General features: G+C 31.8%; 1 protein-coding gene across 2 annotated transcripts in view; it reads left to right on the forward strand.

The window, feature by feature from the left end:
• LOC126737100 (uncharacterized) overlaps positions 1-13,456 on the forward strand; it is a 53,670-nt gene extending 40,214 nt beyond the window's left edge. For both annotated transcript variants that reach the window (XM_050441812.1, XM_050441813.1), the window contains one exon: positions 6,928-13,456. In XM_050441812.1, coding sequence (XP_050297769.1) covers positions 6,928-7,205 — 278 coding nt within the window. In that variant the 3' untranslated portion in view covers positions 7,206-13,456. The remainder of the gene's footprint in view (positions 1-6,927) is intronic.
• Positions 13,457-21,796: the final 8,340 nt, after the last annotated feature.

Consider the following 21,796-nt stretch of genomic DNA (forward strand, 5'->3'; position numbering starts at 1 on the left):
CTGTTATTCGATGATTTGAGAAGAACCAAAAATATTCCTATAAGTGGACCACTTTTAAAGGCAAAAGCGGAAGATTTATCTAAGGAATTACACGGTGGAGATTTTAAGTGCTCTACGGGTTGACTCGAGCGTTTTAAAGTTCGTCACAACATCAATGTCGGCAAAGTGTCCGGTGAAACAGGAGATGTTAGCAGGGAAACTGTGGTGAACTGGTTAACCGAGAAATGGCCAGGTATTGCACAAAATTACAGCTGTGAAGACATTTTTAATGGGGATGAGACCGGACTATTTTACAAGATGACTCCAGACCGTACACTGAAATTTAGAGGAGAAAAGTGTGTGGGAGGCAAACAATCAAAGCTAAGATACACCGTTTGGGTTTGTGCAAATATGACAGGTAGTGAAAAATGTAAACTTCTTGTCATAGGTAAATACGAACGACCTAGGTGCATGAAAAATATTAAAAACCTGCTTGTTATTTATAAATCGAATAGACGCGCATGACTTCAGACATTTTTATTAATTATTTGAAAGCGTGGGATGAAAAACTAAGACGTCGAAAAAGAAAAATATTGCTTCTAGTGGACAATTGTGCAGCTCATCCAAAGAATCTAGATCTGACAAATATCAGATTAGAATTTTTGCCTCCCAATTGCACTTCTGTCATACAACCAATGGATCAAGGCATAATAAAATTCCTGAAAACCTATTACCGTAAATATTTTATGTATCGCCTAATTCAAGCATTGGATAGTGAGGAAACGTTCAATCTAACAATTCTAGACTCGATAAAAATAATTGCGAAATCTTGGAATGAGGTTTCACAAAAAACGATTCAAAACTGCTTTCGACAAGCTGGTCTAGTGAAATCGATCGAGGAGTTTGATTCAGATCGTTGATTGAATATTTGGGAAGATACGCAATCCTGTGTTAAAAAGTGTACCCGGTCGACTATCGGATTGCCGTTCAGTTTCGTGCACCGTGTGGTGCTGCCGCAAAGCGTCAAATCTAGGAACGATTTATTTTAGCTGCGTGGACCTGGCTTTTGGCTTCTTTGAGTCAGGTTTTCAACGACGATGGAATCTCCGGTTACGCGGCCGTGTTGGATATTTTTTTAAGATATGGGATGATGCTGCCAACTATGTTTTTATTTTTTTTTTTTGAACATACAACACAGTGTCATTTATGTAGTGGTCAAGTGATAAGTGATATACTTAAGGGTGGAGGCATATTGAAATTTCTTAAAAGTTAAATTTTATAAACAAATAATTACTTACCAAAATATGTTTTTGAGACAAAAATTAATACAAAAATATATATAAAAAGCTATTTTTACAAAATTATCAAAAAAGTTTAATACAAGTTATAATTCCAACAAACATTATGTTTCCTTCATTTTGTGTTTAAGAGGGTCAAGTTTTTAAATAAAAAGCCCGTTGCACTTAATTAACTAAAAACTAATATACAAAAAATATGTGGAACAAATTTTAAGATATAAGTAGGTTTCACGTAAATATTATAAAGAATAATTTAAATAATTCATAAGACTTAATACCGATGGTAATATAACTTCTTGATCAATAATTTTTTGTAAAAAGTAACCCATTTTGTCATGTGATTCAATATCTGAAAAATTGTGCAGCGTAGTGAGATCTGTAAAGTAAGGGGTTGTGAGTGAGGATGTTAATAGAAATAGAAAATAGGCCACATTTTAAGTTTTAAGCGACACAGGAAAATTCTTAATTACCAGTTGTTACAACTATACTTAAAACTATAAAAAGATACCTAGTAACAAAAAAAAACATTTTGTTTAAAGACCCCGCATCACGGTTATACAGGACGTCAATAGAGGTGGTCAATTAGAGGAAAGTTGAGCAATATAGTGTCCTTTTATAATAAAATCTAAATACTTCCTAAATTTTGCAAAAAACTGAAATTTGGCAAAATCATTTTATTTTTTTTCTGGCGTTATTTCAAAATATATGACAAAAGTATTTATTAAATGAATAAATTATTGTGACCACTTTTTCTCGCCTATACGATGACACCTTTAAATTTAAAATACGACGTTCTGTCTTTAAAGAGCCATCATCAACTTTGTTTTTCTTTGTCGGCGCTATATTGACCATTTGCAGTTTAACGACGCGGGAATCTTTGGGCGCCCGGCCGTTTTGTTATTTTTTTAAGACAAGGGCGATGATGATAACAGCGCTTTTATTTATTTTGTTATTGCCGATATTTAAATGCGCTGTGATCTCGCATAAATAACTAGATAAATGTGGTGGTCAAGTAATGTATTGGAAGGTGCTATCTCTTACAACTTAAATTTTATTAACAAATAATAAATTACTTACCAAAATCCTTTTTTGAGACAAAAATAAATAAATAAAAACAAAAGAAAAATTCAATAAGCTTTTATTTATTAATTAGAAAATTAACAAAAATATTAAATAAAGGTGATGATATAGGTAGGTTTCACGTAAATATAAAGAGTAAATTAAATAATTAAAGATTTAATATCTATATACGATACTATAGTTTTTTAGAGTGAATAATTTATTGCAAAAAGTAGCCCGTAATGTGATTTTTGACAATACGGGTTTGTGAAACCAGCCAATATCTCAAAAACTGTGTAGGGTAGTGAGATCTGTGAAGTACACTTTTTTTGGACAAAAATATTGAAAAATAGATACCTTTAACTGAAATTAATATAAAAATAAAATCGCAAAATTTAAAAGGTTTTGAATAAGGTTGTAACAACACTATAAAATATAGAAAATAGGCCACATTTTAATTTGCAATACAGGCAAACACTTAATTACTAATTCTTAAAACTAGAAAAAGTTAATAAGAAAAAAAATAAATATTTTGTTTAACAGTATGAAGGGTCTCATCGCGATTATACAGGATGTCCAAAATAAGGATGAGCAGTAAATGGTTTAATTAGGCGAAAGTTGCGCAATATAAATGCAATGATTGAATAAATGCAATCTAAAAATTTGAAAAATGCCAAATACTTCCTAATATTCAGGAAAAAGGTGAAATTTGGCAAAATGGTTTTTTTATTTTTTTCTGGCGTTATTTGAAAATATAAAATAAAATCATTTATACATTGTTGTAAACACTTTCTCTCATTTACAAGTTAACATCTTTAACTTTTAAATACGACGTTCCTTCTTTAGAGAGTCATAATCAACTTTGTTTCTTCTTGTCGACGCCATGTTGGCCACTTGCAGTTTTGAATAACCCTTTTAATTACTTTATCAACGAGGTCATTTCTAGCTAGTAGTTGGAATCATCCCTATTAAATATTATATACCTCTCTCTCTTTTAAATACAATTTCGAATTTCAAAAAATTCAAAACATACTTTATTCATAAATACATGGTACCTACTTGTTGACATGGTACTTTTATGATATAAAATAGGCACATTAATCGACATATTACTAACACATCATTTAAAAACAATAAATACACAATAGTGGGTTCAACATACTAGTATAAACACAAAATGTATTTTCAATTTCAAAGCAAGACGACTTAAAATTTTTTTAGAGTAACATCACAAATTCTAACCTTTACATCTTTACTAAAAACTAATTATATACTATTGGCCTATTCCTAACTATCTTCAAAAAATTCTAATGCTATAAAAATATTTGCTTTTAAGAAGTTTCGTTAAGGACTTTTTAAAGCGAGGAGACTTTTATGACATTTAGAAAATGATTAAAAATTTTTATGCTCAAGTAAATAAGAGAATTCTTAGTTCACTTTTCGGGATGGGCATTGGAATATTGTATTTTTTTCTATTATTATAATTTTTTAAGGAGCCATTATTTTGAAGATACAATTTATATTTTTTGTATATTAGTCAAGCAGACTCAACAATAAACAAGCAACACAAGGAAAGTATCTTTAAATAGGGGTCTGCATGTCCTGTGGAGATTTATGACACATATATTTAATGGCTTGTTTTTTAAAAACAAACATCGAGTCAAAAAGCCGTTTACTAATGCAACTCCAAAATGTTATTCCATACTGTAGGTATTTTTGTATGAAAGTAAGTTCCAACTTTCGACAAAAAAAATATCAATCTCAGTTCATTTAAAACCATTCTAACAGCATAACATCGTCTAGCCAGTTTTTGCCTCCTGACATATCTCCATAAAACTTAGGTTTATGATCGATAACAATTCCAAGAAATCTGTTAAAATTATTCACTTCCAATTCTTTGTTGTGAATCATGAACTGCTCTGAGCATAAAAACTTAACAATTTAGTCTTATCTATGTTTAAAGACATCAAATTAGCATCAAACCACTGTTTAATCATTAATAAATCTTTAGAAATTGTTCTAGGTTAATGTGCTTTTATTATTGTCCATAAGATAGTGGTGTCATCTGCAAAAATAGTGAAGAATCCTCTTATCTGGAGCGACCCCAGGTCATTTATATACAATAGAAATAAAATAGGACCGAGAAACGAACCCTGCTTACTACACAAAGTTCAGACAAACTGCCATTTGGCCAAACAAACTTTTTTCTGTCTAACAAAACAAAATTTTAACCATTCTAGAGCAACTCCCCTAAACCCATATCTAGAAAGCTTACCAAGCAATATTCCATGGTTGACACAGTCAAAGTGTTTAGAGAAGTCGCAGAATACCGCTGCAGCAAAGTGACCTTCTTTAAGCTCAAATATAATCTCTCCAGGAATGAAAACATTACTCGACATTCATTTAATATGTTATTTTTTTTAATTAGGAAAGCTACCATTCGTACTATAACCAGTTTCTCAATAACTTTAAAGGCTTTTTAGGCTTTATTTTTATCTTTTTCATGAATGAATTTCATCATGAAAACAATTATTGAAAATACTTAAAACACTAAAGACCATAAACATAATATATTGATTTAAAATTTTCTTAAAGTAAAAAAAAGAAAAAGAGAAAATGGCTCTCATAGACATGAAGAGACAGTATTTTTAAGAGTTCGGATTGATTTTTGTAGATAAAATAGATAATTTTTTGTGAGGTTTATAATTAGATTTTTTTAAAGATTTTCTAATAAGATTTTGAGATTCCCATATTAGGTTGTTATAAATCAAAGTCTTAATTAATATACGCACACTGATTAATTTTGCCTAAAGAAGCCATCGTCTCACAAACTAAACACATTTACATATATCTATCTATTTGTGATTATGATATCCAAGAAAAATTTTTAACAACTACGAAATTGCAATACGGCAAACACGAACCTGTGCAAAAACTCTCCCACACGACTCGGATGATCGGCCGATTACTAATGAGAAGCGACGGACGAAATTATTTTCGCGCATACTGGAGAGAATCGCCATCTATTTTTCACGCATATTTGCGGTCACGTTTTAGCCCATAAGGTTGCGTATCTTCCCAAATATTCAATCAACGTTCAGATGATGACTTGCCTCTGAATCAGTGGTACGAGAAATATAAAAGTGTTGATGACGATGATGACTGGGATATTCCGCTAAGTTATTGGTTGCAAAATCACTGCCAAGACGTAACTACTGTAGAAAAATATCTTCCTGACCTAGATAATTTTACGACCATCGACGATAATCTGGTAGCAACGAAGTTATAGAATCAAACTGTTCAACGAATGATAACGAAAGCGGCGTTGATGATGGATCAGTAAACGAACCCATTCCAAGTTATTGTGAAGCACTTTGTGCAATTAAAACTGTTACGAATTTCTTACAGTATACTGATTACGGATCTGATGATACGTTAAAAGTTGAGAAGCACATCGAGAATTTCAAATTGTGTAAAAAAAATCAGCAAACAAAAATAACACGTTATTTTTTTGAAAAATCGTAACTAATAAATAGTACAGATTTATATGCAACCTATTTCAATGTTATATGTTACATATTAATATTATATCCTTTTTTGTATTTAATACTTAGAATGTATTTTTTGTTAATTTAGTCCTTTAATTAAAACAAATAAATCTTTACATATTTATTTTTATGGGTTTCTTTTATAGCGTACCTCCGGTTATAAAGTACTAATTTTATTCACCCTAGAGGGTACGTTATAACCGGAGTTTACTGTACAAAGAAATTGTATTTTTTAAATTATAATAATTTGTCCGATATGCCCTATCTAATTTTTATGTTTATTTCAGTCTCTGGAATTGCGAAGTAATAGAATAAAAAAATTCGCTTTAAAAACAGTTTACAAAACTCTTGGCGAGAATTTTCTGGCAAAGAATATTAACTATTGGAAACGAATTTCTTTCCAGGAATTTGTGTTCATTTCCTGCAAATTTGCGTTTAAGAAATCGTCAAAATTGAGTTGGTGAAAAGTTCGTTTAATGCCTGGAATTTGTTCCAGGTACTTAAAAGGACATTAAAAGGCATTAGTTTTTCCTGGCATTTGAATGCCTGAATTTTCGAGGTATTTTAAGTAATTGGTTCAGTTGCAACGCATTTCCAGTTATTTCTTACATGTTTCATGTCAGACCTTTGGGGTGATATTCAGTTTTTTTTTTCTTCCAGGCATTTAGAGTGACTTGTTTTTAGTTTTTCCTGGCATTGCCAAAATGCCTTTAGCATTAGGATTTTTTTCTGGAAATAAATTGTTAAGAGTTCTTTGAATGCCTGGAATTCGATTTTGGTCAATTGAAGTAACCTTTTACACCTTCCAGGCTTCGTAAGGTTTTTTCCAGGAAAAGGAACTTGCCATTTCTCATCTCAGTTCTTTTCCTGCCACTTCTTATTATATTTGATTTCAGGCCCTAATATACTCATAATAATGAAATGTTTTATATTTGTTAATTTTTATTTTTTTTTATCGAGGTTATTTCTGCTTACTATGGCAAAAAAATCTCTCCCTTTTCATGTTAACCCCCCCCCCCCCCCTAATATCGTGTGTTTTCCAGGTATCGGTCGTTTTCGTAGCGCCGAAGATTCTTGCGGCACGATGAGTTCCAGTTCGGGGGGCACCTTGGACAGTCCGCCGCCCCCGTCCACCCGCATCGACGATTCCCACGCCGGCAACAACGACGGCGGAGTTTACCAGTGGACGTTGAGCAACTGGGGCCAACGGAAGCGAAATAATTCCGGGAGCGTCCGCGTAGATCTGGCCAGTCCGGAGGACGTGACGTTGGACAGCGACAGCACCAGGGTCGTGTTTAGTACGTACGGTACCACCGTGTGAAAGAATCCCGCTTGCACAAACTACAGGATTTTTTTTTTGTTTTGATGTACGGGGTGTTTCAAAAAAAAAAGAGTTGAACTTGACCCAGTTTGTTTGTTATTGGTAATGAACAGGAGACGGGATGTTTTAAATGACTTGAACATTTTTTGAGTTATTTAGGTCGAGGAATTCGAATATGGCCTTAGTTTTGTTGTAGTCTACAGGGAGTAACGCCTTTATGAGTTTTCCAATTTTTATAAATTCAAGGGTCACCATTATGTGGAGCAGAATTTCCATATGCATTTTGCCCTTTTTTTTCAAATTTTTAAACTATATACACTTTGCTACAGTATTATGCCATAAAAGACGTTCCAAATGCACTTTGTCCCATGCAAATTAAATAATGAAAATACCTTGGACTTTCTATATGGTATATTTCCATGACCAGTAGACAAACTAATAGAAGTTTGTTCTTACACCGTTGACTTATTGCCATTTGTTTGTCGTTACACTTGTTGCGGTTAAAAGTGTTTATTTTGAGTACTTTCAAGTTTTTTGTTTTTTACGGAATAAATTTAAAATAATGGATTTCCCTGTGACAGGGGATCATATAGTTGGTGATACGGATCGTGGTAGTAGAAAAAGGAAAAAAAATCTTACGTCTAAAGAGCGTAAAAGTAATGTCAGGTAAGTTTTAATAATTTTAAGGTTATGTTTGTATTATGCTATTGTTTAGGTACCTAATATTACCTATCCTATAAGTTCTTATGTTGTTCTCGTTAATATTTTAATATTAGATTTTAAAGGCATTCAGATCATTATCCTAATTTGGAAGATCTTGTCGATTTTTCCTGTACATATCCTAAACGAAAGGATTTTTTTTGCCATGAACTATCCCAAGGCGACATAAGGACAATCAGAAATATGTATTTCAAAACGACAAAAAAAATGTCCAGGATAATAAATTGGGACATTTTATGGATGTTGGAAAACCAGATAGAAGTCGTAACCGAAAAGCAGGAAGAAAATCCCACAATTTTGCTACAAGATATCATGTAAGTTTAACTTAAAAATTTGTAATTTTTTATTTTGTATTTAAATGTTATTTGTAATCTTAAATTTATGTAATATTCTTTATTTTAGGTTATACATTTGCCAGAAATAATTTTTAGGAATATTTAGTGTTAGTCAGAGACGCGTGAATACTATTGCTCGGAAAATGCAATCTGGTATTGGTATTGTTGAGAAGCGTGGAGGAGATAAACGCTCTTTTAAAAATGTAATTAAATTTAAAGCTATAAAAAAATTTATAGCCAGTTTGATAGGACATGAAAGTCATGGCACGTCCGTTGCCAAATCTCATCGCATTTATCTTTCATCCGAAAATGATATCACTGTTTTATGGAATCTGTACAATGAGAAAGCAGTTGAAAATTCGAAAGTAAATTATAAGTATTTCAGTAGAATCTTTAATAAGCATTTTAATATTGCATTTGGGAGCCCTGCCACCGACGTATGTGGTTTTTGCGTTAGGACCCAAACATCTATTAGCATTTGCAAAGACAAAACTGAAATAAGCAAATTAAAAACTTCTTTACGTTTACATAAACTACGGGCGAAACCATTTTTCAATCTAATGAATGAAAAGCCAGCACAGAATATCTCTTACTGTTTTGACCTTCAGCAGGTTCAAGTCTTACCGAAAGTGCCCATTCAAGATGCATTTTATGCCCAGCAGTTGTCTTTTTACTGTTTTTGTGTTACCAACGTTGATATTCAAAAACCAGTTTTCTACACCTGAATGGAATGTCAAGCAAAAAGGGGATCTGCAGAGACAAGCTCTGCTTTACGGGATTTTCTTAATAAATCAGAATTTGAGCCCGATATAAAACAGATAAGACTATTCGCAGATGGGTGTGCCGGGCAGAATAAAAATGCACACGTGATGCATGTGCTTATGCTATGGCTGTACAGAGATGCCCCGCAAAATATTAAATCTGTGGTTCTTACCTTACCTCCGGTACGCGGCCATTCGTATTTGCCAGCGGATCGTGTTTTCGGGCAAATAGAAAAAGTTACACGATCCTACAGTACAATAAAAACACCTACAAAATATCATGAAATATACTCCAAGAAGGGAGACGTTAGACAATTTGGTAAGGACTGGGTTGTTTACGATATAAAAACTGCGTTAACCTCTTTAAAGAAAATTGAAGGGATCAGTGCGGCCAAACGGATTATTATTAAGAGATCACAAAACAACAGCAATATTTTGCTTAAGACCGAGTTGTTATACAGAAATGACGATCCATCCAAGCAATTTCAAACGTTATTAAAACGCGGAAAAAAGCTTTCGACTTTACAGCTACCTGTTGTAATGCTTCAAAATGATCTTAAAACAAAAAAACTCCAGAGCCTCTCAAAACTTTTGGTGGAACTATCAGGAGCAAATTGGATTAATGGTCCTGAGTTAACATGGTTGCAACCTATTCTCTCTAATAACCGTGAACAAAATGAGAATCAAGTGAACCAAGATGAAACTGAGGGTGATAATGCTAGCGAAGAAGGTGACGTGCTATGTGATTGCAATAATGATGACGACGGGGACCTCTATGACATTTAAAAATATTTTGTATATCAAAAATAAAATACTCATCTTAAAAACCTACTTACGTTTTTTTCATATCCTTGCTATACTTATTCATGCCGCTTTTTATAGACAAACAAAATGCAATTTGTCCAAGGTTGAGAAATTAAATGCAGTATGTCCTACAGTTTTTCAAAGTTTTTTAGGATATAATCAATACCAGATTGTCTGCATATAAGTACATCATTTGCATAATTTTTGATCAATTTTTCGGGTATATCATATTTTCGATAAACTTCTTGCCAGACACGTAGCGGTTTTCGCTTATTTGCCAAAATTATAAAAAATGGACAAAATGCATCTAGAAAGGCTGCTTCTCATATATTTAAGGAATACTAAAATTGACATAATGGCACTAAAAACGTTGTAATTTTTACTTTACCATGGTACTATTGAGCTAAATACTTAAATTGTTTGGAAAATTCAACTAAATAAATACGTAGGTATTTTTTTTGAAACACCCTATATAATTGCATGTATGTAATTGGTATACAAAGATAAGGAGTTACAACCATCTAGTTTCAGACAGTTCCCATTCGAATATCCGTTTTGGATGGAATGTGGTGGCCATTATAACGGTTTAAATCCGGATCTGATTCGAGTTCAACTCTCTGTTAATACAGCTTTAATTTTATTCTAGTGATTTATTTGTTTTTTAGTTTAGGTGCAATAATTTAGAATTCACACCCATTATGAGTGGGGAAAATTAAGCGATTATTATTATTATTATTATTATGCTTACAGTAAACCTAAGGCCAAATCTAATATTTTTAGGCAGAAATTACGAGCATACAAATCGACTATTGTTGTATGAAAAGAAAATGATTCGTTTATGGCAAAAATAACCTTCAAAAAATTAAATTATTATTAATACGACGATAGAGCTCAAGAACTCAATTAGTTTATTTAATTAAACGTGAACCCACAAAGAGTTATGATGAGTATGAAATTATTGAGGAGAAAAGGGGATTCAGGAGTATGTACCAAGTATCCCAAATTCCAGTATCTCGGTATAAATTATAAATTAGGGATAAATTGCGAAGTAGATTTATGTTTTCAGTAAATTTGGACACGGCTACATTCATTTATATGAAGTGTTTTTTTTTTTGTTATATAGTGTGTTAACTATTATGATTTCAAATAGTTTACATGCTTTAATATATTTATTTAAAAAAAAAATTAAAGCACCAAAGTTAACCTAGTTATGCCTTTGATTACGTGCTGTTCATTGGGTTTTAAAGGACATAAAAGAAAACAATATTTTAAAAAATATATATTTAAAAAGGTGCACTGTATCCCATTGTAGTTGTAAACGCATCTGCATTTAATGAAATTGGTACTCAAAGAACAACCCTTTTCCAAAGAATAATTTGACATATGAAGCATTTTTGTGGGTATAACAGTTTCTGGGTTAGAGTCAGATTTGCCTGATCAGTACCGTAAAACCCCATAACATTTAACACTTTTCGTCTTTTGCAGATTCTTAACAATATACAATAGAGAAATAGTATTGTAAGCATATTGGGGGGGACCAACAATACCTTTAAATATATAGAACAAAATGTTTACATTTAGGCAAGTTTTTAAAAAAATAGGGTGTTCAATATTATGGGTACAGAGACATAACTTTAAACGAAGCTTTAAAATCACTTTAATGTTCAATTTATTGCGCCGTAATTGTTTCATTGCACAAAAAAAAAACATATATTATGTGTTAATATTTTGTGTATCTACATAAAAAAAACTTGCAATGAAATTAAACGCTCATAAAATGATTAATAGATATTTATTGAAATAAACAGATAAACGAATTGTTTAACAAAACGCAAATGAACAAATAAAAGGTGCATAGGTTAGATATTACCTAAAGATACAAAAGATTAGGTATTAATTAAACATAACATTTATTTTTTTTTGTTAACAAAAAATAACAAATACCCGTAAATACCACTCACGCCAACTAAATCATAATTATTCATATATTACCTAAAAAAATAACATATGTAAATAGGTATTACCTACGTTAGATACTAATTAAAAGGAAACAAATTTTCTTTTTTCGGCAGAGGGCAGGTCGAGATCAGATGTGAAAGGACCTGTATGATAGGACCTTTTAAATTGGAAAAGTATTGCGTCATTTTCTCAGGTGTTATGCTTGCCTTAGATTTTTTTAAATTTTGACAAATTCTTAAAGTGAGATCATTTTTGTGTCTTCATAATTGTTATTAATATATTAATTAGTATAAAAGCAAATTTAGAAATGGTTTTATAGCAACAAAATATCACTATTTTAGTAGATACATACTGCAAATACTATGGGCAATTATAAAGGTATAAATTCTTATTAGGGAGGTATAAAAGTGGGGTATAAAAAAGGGATGTATAAGACTTTTTTATGTGTTCTTCATTGTTCATGAAAATAAATGAATTAATCATGTAGTGGTTAAAAAGTAAAATTGTGAAAAGTAATTCAATAAACCGGAAATTGCTGTATTCACTTTTCTTATCTACCGGTTTCATTTTTAAAACCAAAATTACTTTTTTAGGGCGCTTTCAATAATTACCTAATTCGACGTTTCGGCTCTCTGAAACCATCATCGACTTTTTGTGTTTTCCACTATTTTAGAATGTGGCAAAATTATTGTATCGCTGTCAGGATTTCGAACCATTCAAAATTATGCACTAAAACTAAATATGTAATAAAATCCATATTAGAGAAGTTGATGATGGTTCCAAAAAACCGAAATTTTAAACAAGCTTCTAGACATTCTATGAAAATTACCTAATTTCCAGTTTTTCGTGGAGTACTCCAGAAATTTGCAAATTTTTTGAAATCCCATCCTTTATCTCTGAAATTTGGGATACCTGGATACCTTCCCACTAATTAAATTTTCCTCGAATGGCTCAAACACCTTTTTTTACAAAAAGAGCCAAAACACACATTTAGCAATAAATATATGACACTGCACAAAAAAAAGAAAACCGGAAACAGTTCCCACATTATTTCCGGTGCGTTTTTACACCGAACGATCGACAAAAAATTCAATTAGATCTAGTAACGAACGGTTTTCCTTCCACCCTATATATATATAATTACATAAACTAGTACATAACATGTCCAGTATATAAATGCTTATGAATTTAAAAACGAATTTTTGTTTTAAAAAAGAATAACAGCCAGTTTGTTTGCTGCCGCCGCCACTGTAAACCTTTTTTCTGAAAAATTGTAGATTTAAGCGGAATTAATTCGTAATTAATTATAGTGAGAGCTCTTATTACTCATGACAGTTTTTTTAGGGAGATTGAAGAACCATAGACGCCAGATTGATTTAATTAATTCACTTTCAATCCGGCCACCCTATGGTTACCTCTACGCGATTCAAAACTGACTCAAGACGCTTATTTGTATGTTGTTTTTTTTTTTTGTATATAATTTTATATATTGTATTTATTAAATTTAGAAACACGTTTATCTAAGATAAAATAATATAGATCTGAACTTTTTTAGTACAATTGTACAAGGGCCATAGTGTGACCAAGAAATTTGTACTGAAAGGGTTTTATTGCTGTGAGATTCAATGCTTTGTGTTAAATATATTGTTTATTAAAACGCATTTGAGACTGACCAGTTTGTTTTATTATTTGTGAAAGGACGCCATTTTGTTTTTTAGGGGGCCGTCATTTTGAATTGTCTCTGTAGCGAAAAGTTGCGAGATACAAGAAAAGTCTTTTTTTCCTTCTTGTTAATTAATTTTACTTTGCCATTAATTAACTACAACATCTCCGATAAATTCCTGTTATTAATGAGTTTATGTTTTACCTATCGATTATTGATTTATAATACCTTAGAAATGGAATGTTATGGTAGCAATAATACCTGCTATCACACCTAGGGCATTATGATAATGCCCGGAAATTTTATTGCTTATCCAATTTTATTTCTCTCATAATAAAGAATAAACATCCAGTTTATACAAAAAACAATGTTTTTTTAAATACTAAAAGTTAAACTTTATTTCCAAAATAAAAATTACAATTTTGAAATGTCCCGGAAAATGTAGCTGATCCCACTATAGAATGGTCGGTGTTTTTTGTGATGGTAGAGGTGGCAGCACTAACGCTATTTTGTATAGTTTGTAAATTGTCCATTAAAGAATTTTCAATAGTCGATACGGAATTAACTGAATTGGCAATCATTTTGGCTACTTTGCCACCCATATATTTAACCATAGGTCAATATAAAATAGTGGACAAGAAAAGAGTGCTGGGCTAGCCTATCTCGCGGAGAGTGGTCGTGCAAGTTCTTTAAAACAAAGGAAGTAAATAAAATAAAGCTCAGGGGCGTCAGTGACCAAATTACCCTTAAAACACCCCTATAGAATTTAAGTAAAGGGCCACACAATACTTACTATAAAAACTACTGCATAAAATCAAGACCCAAGTATTTACGAATTATAAGTCTTGTAAAAGCACTGCCTCTGGAAATTAGGGTCAAATAAAAGCTTTAAAATTTATTTTTAAATGGCAGGTAAATTTAATTCAAATTTAGGTTGTTAATTATATAACTTTAATTGGGGGAAGAACCGTAAGGTTATAAAAATATCAACACTACTAAAAAAACGAGCTATTATGCCATGGTATCACTTAATAAAGCTTATAAAAAAATACAACGAAGATAAACCCACCTTACTGTGATCACAATTTGGATTACACTTCTGCAGATATAAAAAAATAAAAAAACTGTGTTATCACACCTTTTGTGTCGATAAGTAATATTTTAAGCACTACTTTTGAATAAAATAAATACTTGCAAAAATTACACTTTGGACACGGTAAGTAAAAATAGGTAAGTTTTCAATTTAGCCTTAATTTGAATTACAAAAAAACTATATATTAATCAATTTGTTTTCAGCATTTTAGGCTGCACCAAATTTACAAAAAAAAAAACGACTTGTCTGGGAGACACCACAACAGACTCAAGGAATCGAGGACACCAACTGGACATATCTGGAGCTTCATCATATCAAACTAACTTTCATCCAATCTGGAAACTGGAGACCAACGAGAAAGAATAGAACTGCTTTGGGTCTTTCTTTTCACCCTATCCTTCAACCCTAAAATACCCCAGTCCCCATGTAATTTTTGTCATAAATTTAAGAATAAATATTTAATTTAAATTTACAGTACTTATTTAATTATTTAATTTGTTGTAATAAAATTTTAGAAGTAAGCTATTATGTAAAAAAATTATTCTTTAGTGTCAATAAAACGTACAGTTAATATTAAAACTTCAAGATGAATAAAGAATTCATTTTTAATATTTTTGGCTTATTATTTATGGCTTAATATTAATAAAATTATTACAAAAAATAGGTTTATCTTTTACTTACACAATGGTGGAACTTTGTAGCTTTTATATACTTTTTTTTTACACTTTCAGAATTCAGCAATGGGAAAGCAACAGAATTAATAAAATTGTTCTAGCTTTCGAGTCCTCCAATATAAATTGATTTATTTAAGCTAAAAAGAAATTTAAACTTATTATAGTCACCCAAAAAAAACAATTAAGCTGGAATAAAGTCTCAGAAACTTACCGAAAGATTTTCTATGCTACTATAAGACCAAAACCATTTATCCTGAGCAAAGTCAACAAATGAATTTCAAAAGAACTCCTACAGAGATATAATTCATTTAATTTGCTAATTTTGTAGCTATTAATCCACAAAGGAACGCACAATTTGCTAAGGCGTTAAATTGCCACAAAACAGCGATTTTAGTCTGTACTAGTTGCACAGAAGTGGATCTTGGCAGAAAATGATCGATGCTCGGCGGTTTACCGTGAGTGAAAAACCCAAAAAAAAAATGTATCCAAGAAAAAACGAAGAACGCGTACAAAGAATGCCAGACTAGGATTCTTTTCAAACGACTATTATTTATACAGGATAGCTGTGAATTAAATAGTACTTAATATACAGTTCGATAATTTTTAATTGTTTGATTAAACAGTTAGGAAACTTTGTTTTTAAAGAATTAGATTAATATATAAAATAGTTTAAGCAAAAATCAACCGTTACAACTTTATTTTTGGATGAAATACTTTCTTCTATATATCCTTCAGCTACTGAAGATCTTTTCCATTTCCCATGTTGTTTTAGCATTTCAAACGAAGCACCTGCCTCAACAAGTAAAGTTGACGATGTGCGACGCAAACAGTGGCCGGTATAAGCTTCTGCATTATCCAGTTTTAAAAATTTTGCGATCAATGTCGGGACGCTTCCTATGGTATTTTTTCCAACAGGTTGTACTGTACAGCGACTCTTTCTACAGGTAAGAAAGAATCTTCGCTCCTTTATTCCAGCTAGTCTTAATGCTGCGTATTTTTTTTATTAAATTTAAAGCGCCTAAATCAGGCGGAAACCTAGCCCTCCGGCTACTATTTCCACCTTCCGGGCATTATCGTCCTTACAATGCCCTTGATACATAAATAGCTATAATGACTAATACATGGATCGAGTATACGAAATATTTCAAGCAAAAAAAACAATCGCTTTTGAGATTGAGCCGTTTGTTTTATTTGTAAAAGTACGCCATTTTGTTTTGGGGCTGCCATTTTGAATTATCCCTATAGCCAAATGTTGCGAAATACGGAAAAAGTCCTCTCTACCTTCTTATTGATTAAATTCGCTTTGCCATTAATTAACTACAACATCTCCAATAAATTCCTGCTATTAATGAGTTAATGACTAATACACGGGTCGAGAATACGAAATATTTCAAGCAAAAAAAAAAAAACAATCGCTTCTTATTCTCGGATTCCTCCGCGAGAGATGACGACCGCGTATATACATACGTGCGTCGGTTTTGCGTCATGACGCGCACGCCGCGACGCCGTGATTCGCGGCGCCCGTCAATCAGCTGACCTGCCTTTAGACCGAAATAGTCCAGTCGAATCGGATTAAACCAGTTATTTTTTCTTCTAAGATGGCGCACATCCGCCATTTTTTTCTTCAAACATAATAGAGGTTTTACTAAACGTATAAGGTAAACGCACTAGTCTTTGACCCATTAAGATACTTCTCGAAATTTAAAGTAATACCAAAATTAGAAAGATTTATTAAAATGGTTAGCAATTTTATCACCATGTAGCTTTATTAGTTATTTTTACGAAAATTACTTTTAAGACAACCGTAATATATTTCAAATATTTAAAAAAAAAAAATTATTTAATAAAAAGTCCAATGGGTTAGTTGTTGACCTATATAAAAACGACCAGCGCTAGTGTTTGACTGGTTAATGTACTAGTTCTTGACCAACACAGGAAATAATACGCTTTTTGATAAAAAAACACTTTTATTTATAACCAAAAATAAAAATTCAAATTCTTTAAAAAAAATTCAAAATTAAACTGTATTGAAAAAAAAATATATTAATCATTCCAAAACACTTAAATATTTTGCAACTTCCGGCACGCTGTAAGCCCCTCTTTTATTAATAGGTTGTGGCTCATTAATTGTCTCTAACGTGTCTTCTTCAGAATACCAGATGACGTCATCTTTGTCTGGCCACTTCCAGTTTTTTCCGCTTTTAGTCATTGCCTTTATAAAATATTCCTGTTTTCCTTCCACCACCTTATGCTCTAAAACAATACCTGGGAATACCGACTCTTCATACTTTACCACAACATATGATTTTCCGGCGACATCTGAATTTTTTATGCTCTGATCCTTACTAGGCTTGCTAGTTTGTTTAACTATTTTCTTCTCTTCTCTTTTGGCTTTCCTTTCTAACTTTTCCTTTTCTTTCTCTTCTTTTTTCTTTGATAGATATGGTAATCTTCAGAAGAAATCACAGCAGGTAATTTTTCTTTCTTTTTTTTTCTTGTTTCGGACTATTGGTGTCTTTATCAGCGGGCCAAAATAAATATCTCTTAAAAGGAGTAGGAAAATCACTGTTGACTTGCTCATAAGACAACTCGGGACTTTTATAAATATTTTTGGTAGTATTTTTTCTACTAATATTATTTACTTCATCTTCAGGAGTTGTTATTGGGTCTAAATCAGTTCTTTGTCGCTTTTTTGGTATTATAGCTTCTTCAGAGAATCTATTGTTTTTAGGAGAAGCTTGGAACTTCGAAATCTCGATGAATCTCAGCAGCTGTTGTCATTGTTATTTTAATATTTGACTGTATTTGAATTTAGTTTTTGACCTGCCAACTTATACATCTATAACTTAAAAGGTGTTACTTTAAGTATAGAACAGCAAATAAAATTTTAAATATAGGTGCTTTGGTCTGTAATAAAATACTGAAAACAATTTACAATAAAAAAGTATGATGATAATAAAATAAATTTTAGTTACTCTAATCTTTTTTTGCTTGATTGACCAAATTGCGTCAAAAGTTGACCTATTTTGTTTCAATGTTTAAAATGTTTTTTTATATTTTTAAAAGAAAAGGTATAACCGTTAGTATTTGTCCTAATGGTCAATCATTAAAGCACACATTAAATATATTGTGTTAATGTTTGTCCTACTTAATAAATGAAAAAATATATAATTTTTCGTTACAAAGAAGTAATTTTTATTTAATATTAAGTATTTAAAAAAACCCTAATCAATAAATATCCTGCTAAAGTACATTAAAACAGGCAAAACACTTACATGTTTGTATAGAGGTTCCTTAACGTTTGACTAGCAGAACAGATCTGAACTGCATTGACAGGTTGCACACTGTCAAAAAACTATTTATAACGGTGTCTGTAGCAAAGCAACCATGCTTAAATTTATTGAGTTGACAGAGAGAATGTATAGACGGCGTTATAAGGCAGTCATATAAAGTCAATAATAAAAAAAAGTAAAAAGCGGTCAAAGACTAGTACTTTTACCTTATACAGAGCTTTTCTTTAATGTCATAATTCTTCAATTGCATTACTTGAGGTAATGTAATTGATGAATGAATACTATGTTTTAAAGCAAAATTGACAGATGAAAATTTCAAAATGGCTGCTGGGCGCCATCTTGGAAAAAAAATTAAATGGAAAGGGTGGTCTTGTGGCACATCATTTTGAAGTTCCTGACGAGTACTTTATCACCCTAGAATGCAAATTCAATATCTTTACCTACTACATGTAGATTGTAATAGGACCAATTTTGTGAACGACTTGGTAGATAGGACGATAGATGACCATACCAGTAATCAAAATTTGATGTTCATTGACACAACCACCAATTTTCATGTTGATTATAGCATCATAGAAAGATCTCAAGAAAAAATTAGTTCAGGCTCTGAAGATGACGTGTTTTTGCCAGATTTCATAAATAATTATAATCGAATAGTCCCAGATCGTCCTTCTGAATCAAAATATTGAAAAAACTTCCTATAAACCTATGTTCAAACATAGTGGTTATAAAATGCCAAAAATAATTAACAAAAATCAAACGTAAACTCCAAAAAAAATACTTTCATTTAATTTTTGTTGTCAAAGGAAAACATATCTATGCGCTCGTACAAGAAAGCATCAATAGAAAAAAAGTCGATTGTTCATAATTTAAAGGTACATACTCTACGTTCAAGTATTTGTTATTAATATTGTTGCATTTTTGTAATCTTAGAACATTGAAAGTCTTTTCAGTCTGTAATCGTTTCAGGTAAAAAAAATATTAGTTTGTTAAATGCTAGCAGGTGACCCATACTTGTATTTAAGTTCACAGTGACTTTTCTATACATGACAGTTTTTAAAATTTTAATTTCAAATGAATATATTATATGTGACACTATATAAAACCTGAATAAACATTGTAGTTCTCGATGAGGCGCACATATCTTTTTTATATCATTATTTCCGCAAAGATACCGTTAAACCGTGAGAGGGGTTATAATATTACAAATTTCTGAAACTTTGGACGGTAAAAAAAATACTTTCCTCATACCGACAATAATTAAAAACTATCTAGTAAAAGCTCTTTATTCGCGCATCCTTCATTCGCGTTTTCACTATTCGCGGATCGAATCAGTACGTCGGTACATATAAATTTGATAAAAAGGATTTAACGCAATATCCTTTGTAAACGCATCGTCAAATGGACTAATAAAAAAGTAAAATTGACCTTATTACAACTATACCCAAAGTATGAATATTGTTAAATTATTCGCCGCCGTATTGGTTCCTTTGACACGGGCCGTCTTCGCGTCGGCGTTTCTGAAAATGTAAATACAAGGTAAACATATTTTTTAGGGTGGTCTCGCTATAACAGTCTTCATTCATTTTTCCATTAGTTATTCCATTCGTTACAAAAATTACACGTGTCTACCACTGTCTTCCTAATTTATAATGTCGACGAAAAAAATTGAAAAACGAGTTTTAACGCGAAAAAAATCTGTGCTACCGCTTAAAGTGAAAACAGAATTGCTTGATCGTTTACGCCTTGGAGAGTCGTTTGCATCGATAGCACGCTCATTCAATGTCAACGAATCAACTGTACGATCGATAAAAAAATCGTATAGTATTTCGTATTTAATGCAGATGAAACTGCACTGTTTTGGAAGAGAATGCCAAACAAGACATTTATTTCTAAAAGCGAACAATCAGCCCCTGGATTTATTTAAGGCAGCAAAGGATAGAGTTACACTGCTGCTATGTTCTAATGCATCTTGGTTGTCTTATTAAACCACTGATTCTTTACAGATCGTTAAATCCTCGTGCTTTAAAAAATCAAAACAAGGACGACCTGCCAGTATTTTGGCGTGCTAATAAGAAAGCATGGGTTACAAGCGCTATTTTTTCTGACTGGTTTTGGAATTGTTTTGTTTTTGAAGTTGAAACTTATTTTAAGAAAACGAATTTAGACTTTAAACCAGTTCTAGTTTTAGACAATGCACCAGGTCATCCTCGCGAACTTGAAACTATGCATCCAAATATAAAAAAGATATTTTTACCTCCCAATACGACGGCTTTGCTTCAACCGACCAATCAAGGAATAATCCAGGCCTTTAAGACCCATTACATTAGACGAACCTTCAAAATCATATTGGATAATATGGAATGTGATCCTGATATGAATGTTATGGAATGCTGGAAGAAATTTGACATAGCAAAAGGCATTGTAAACATAAAAGAATCATTGGAAGAACTGAAGCCATACACATTGAGATCATGCTGGAAAAAATTGTGGTCTGTTCTGACTGCAGAAAATGACGAAGAATCTGTGCAAATTCAAACAGCCGAAATCGCGAATGTAATAGGACGAGATGGGTTCGAACAAATAGAATCAAGTGACATTCAGACGTAGCTTGAATCGCAAGATGAAGATTTGACTGAAACAGACTTGGAGGAAATGTTAAATTCGCAGCCTATTGAAGAAGAGGCTTCAACAAGCACTGGAAACGTGACATTTAATTCAAAAAATCTTAGCGAAGGTTTAAGAATGGCAAATGAACTTTGTGATTTTTTATGAAAATTGATTCATCTATAGAACGAAGTCTTATTTTTAAGACGCAAATTGCTAATGCCACTGCTGAATATCAATATGAATTGAAGGAGCTTTTAAAAAATGCCAAGCAAGAAACAATTACAAAATTCTTTAAGCCATTGCCTGAAGGTATTAATTAATCAATATGGTCAAAAACTTTAATTAAATTAATTTTTTATATTTATGTACTTGTTTGTTATTTTGTCACCTAGGAACGTATCCCCTATAATCCCATATAAATTACCATTCCATATTCACGGTTTCTTTATTCGCGGCATATTTCCAGAACGTATACCCTGCGAATAAAGAGCCTTTACTGTACAGAGAAGGTTCACGTAATTTCTAATCGAGCCGTTAAGTTTTATAATATTCAAAGAACCGTTGCAACCTGTAACGAATTCCTCTCGTTTTTTCTTACTTTTAAGGCGTCCTTGTCCCAAAAAAAAAAGAAATGAATATTTGTAATTATTAGCCGGGTTCTTCGGCACAGGTCTCGATG

This window comes from Anthonomus grandis, chromosome 6 (genome assembly GCF_022605725.1).
Source record: "Anthonomus grandis grandis chromosome 6, icAntGran1.3, whole genome shotgun sequence".
NCBI classification, from domain to species: domain Eukaryota; kingdom Metazoa; phylum Arthropoda; class Insecta; order Coleoptera; family Curculionidae; genus Anthonomus; species Anthonomus grandis.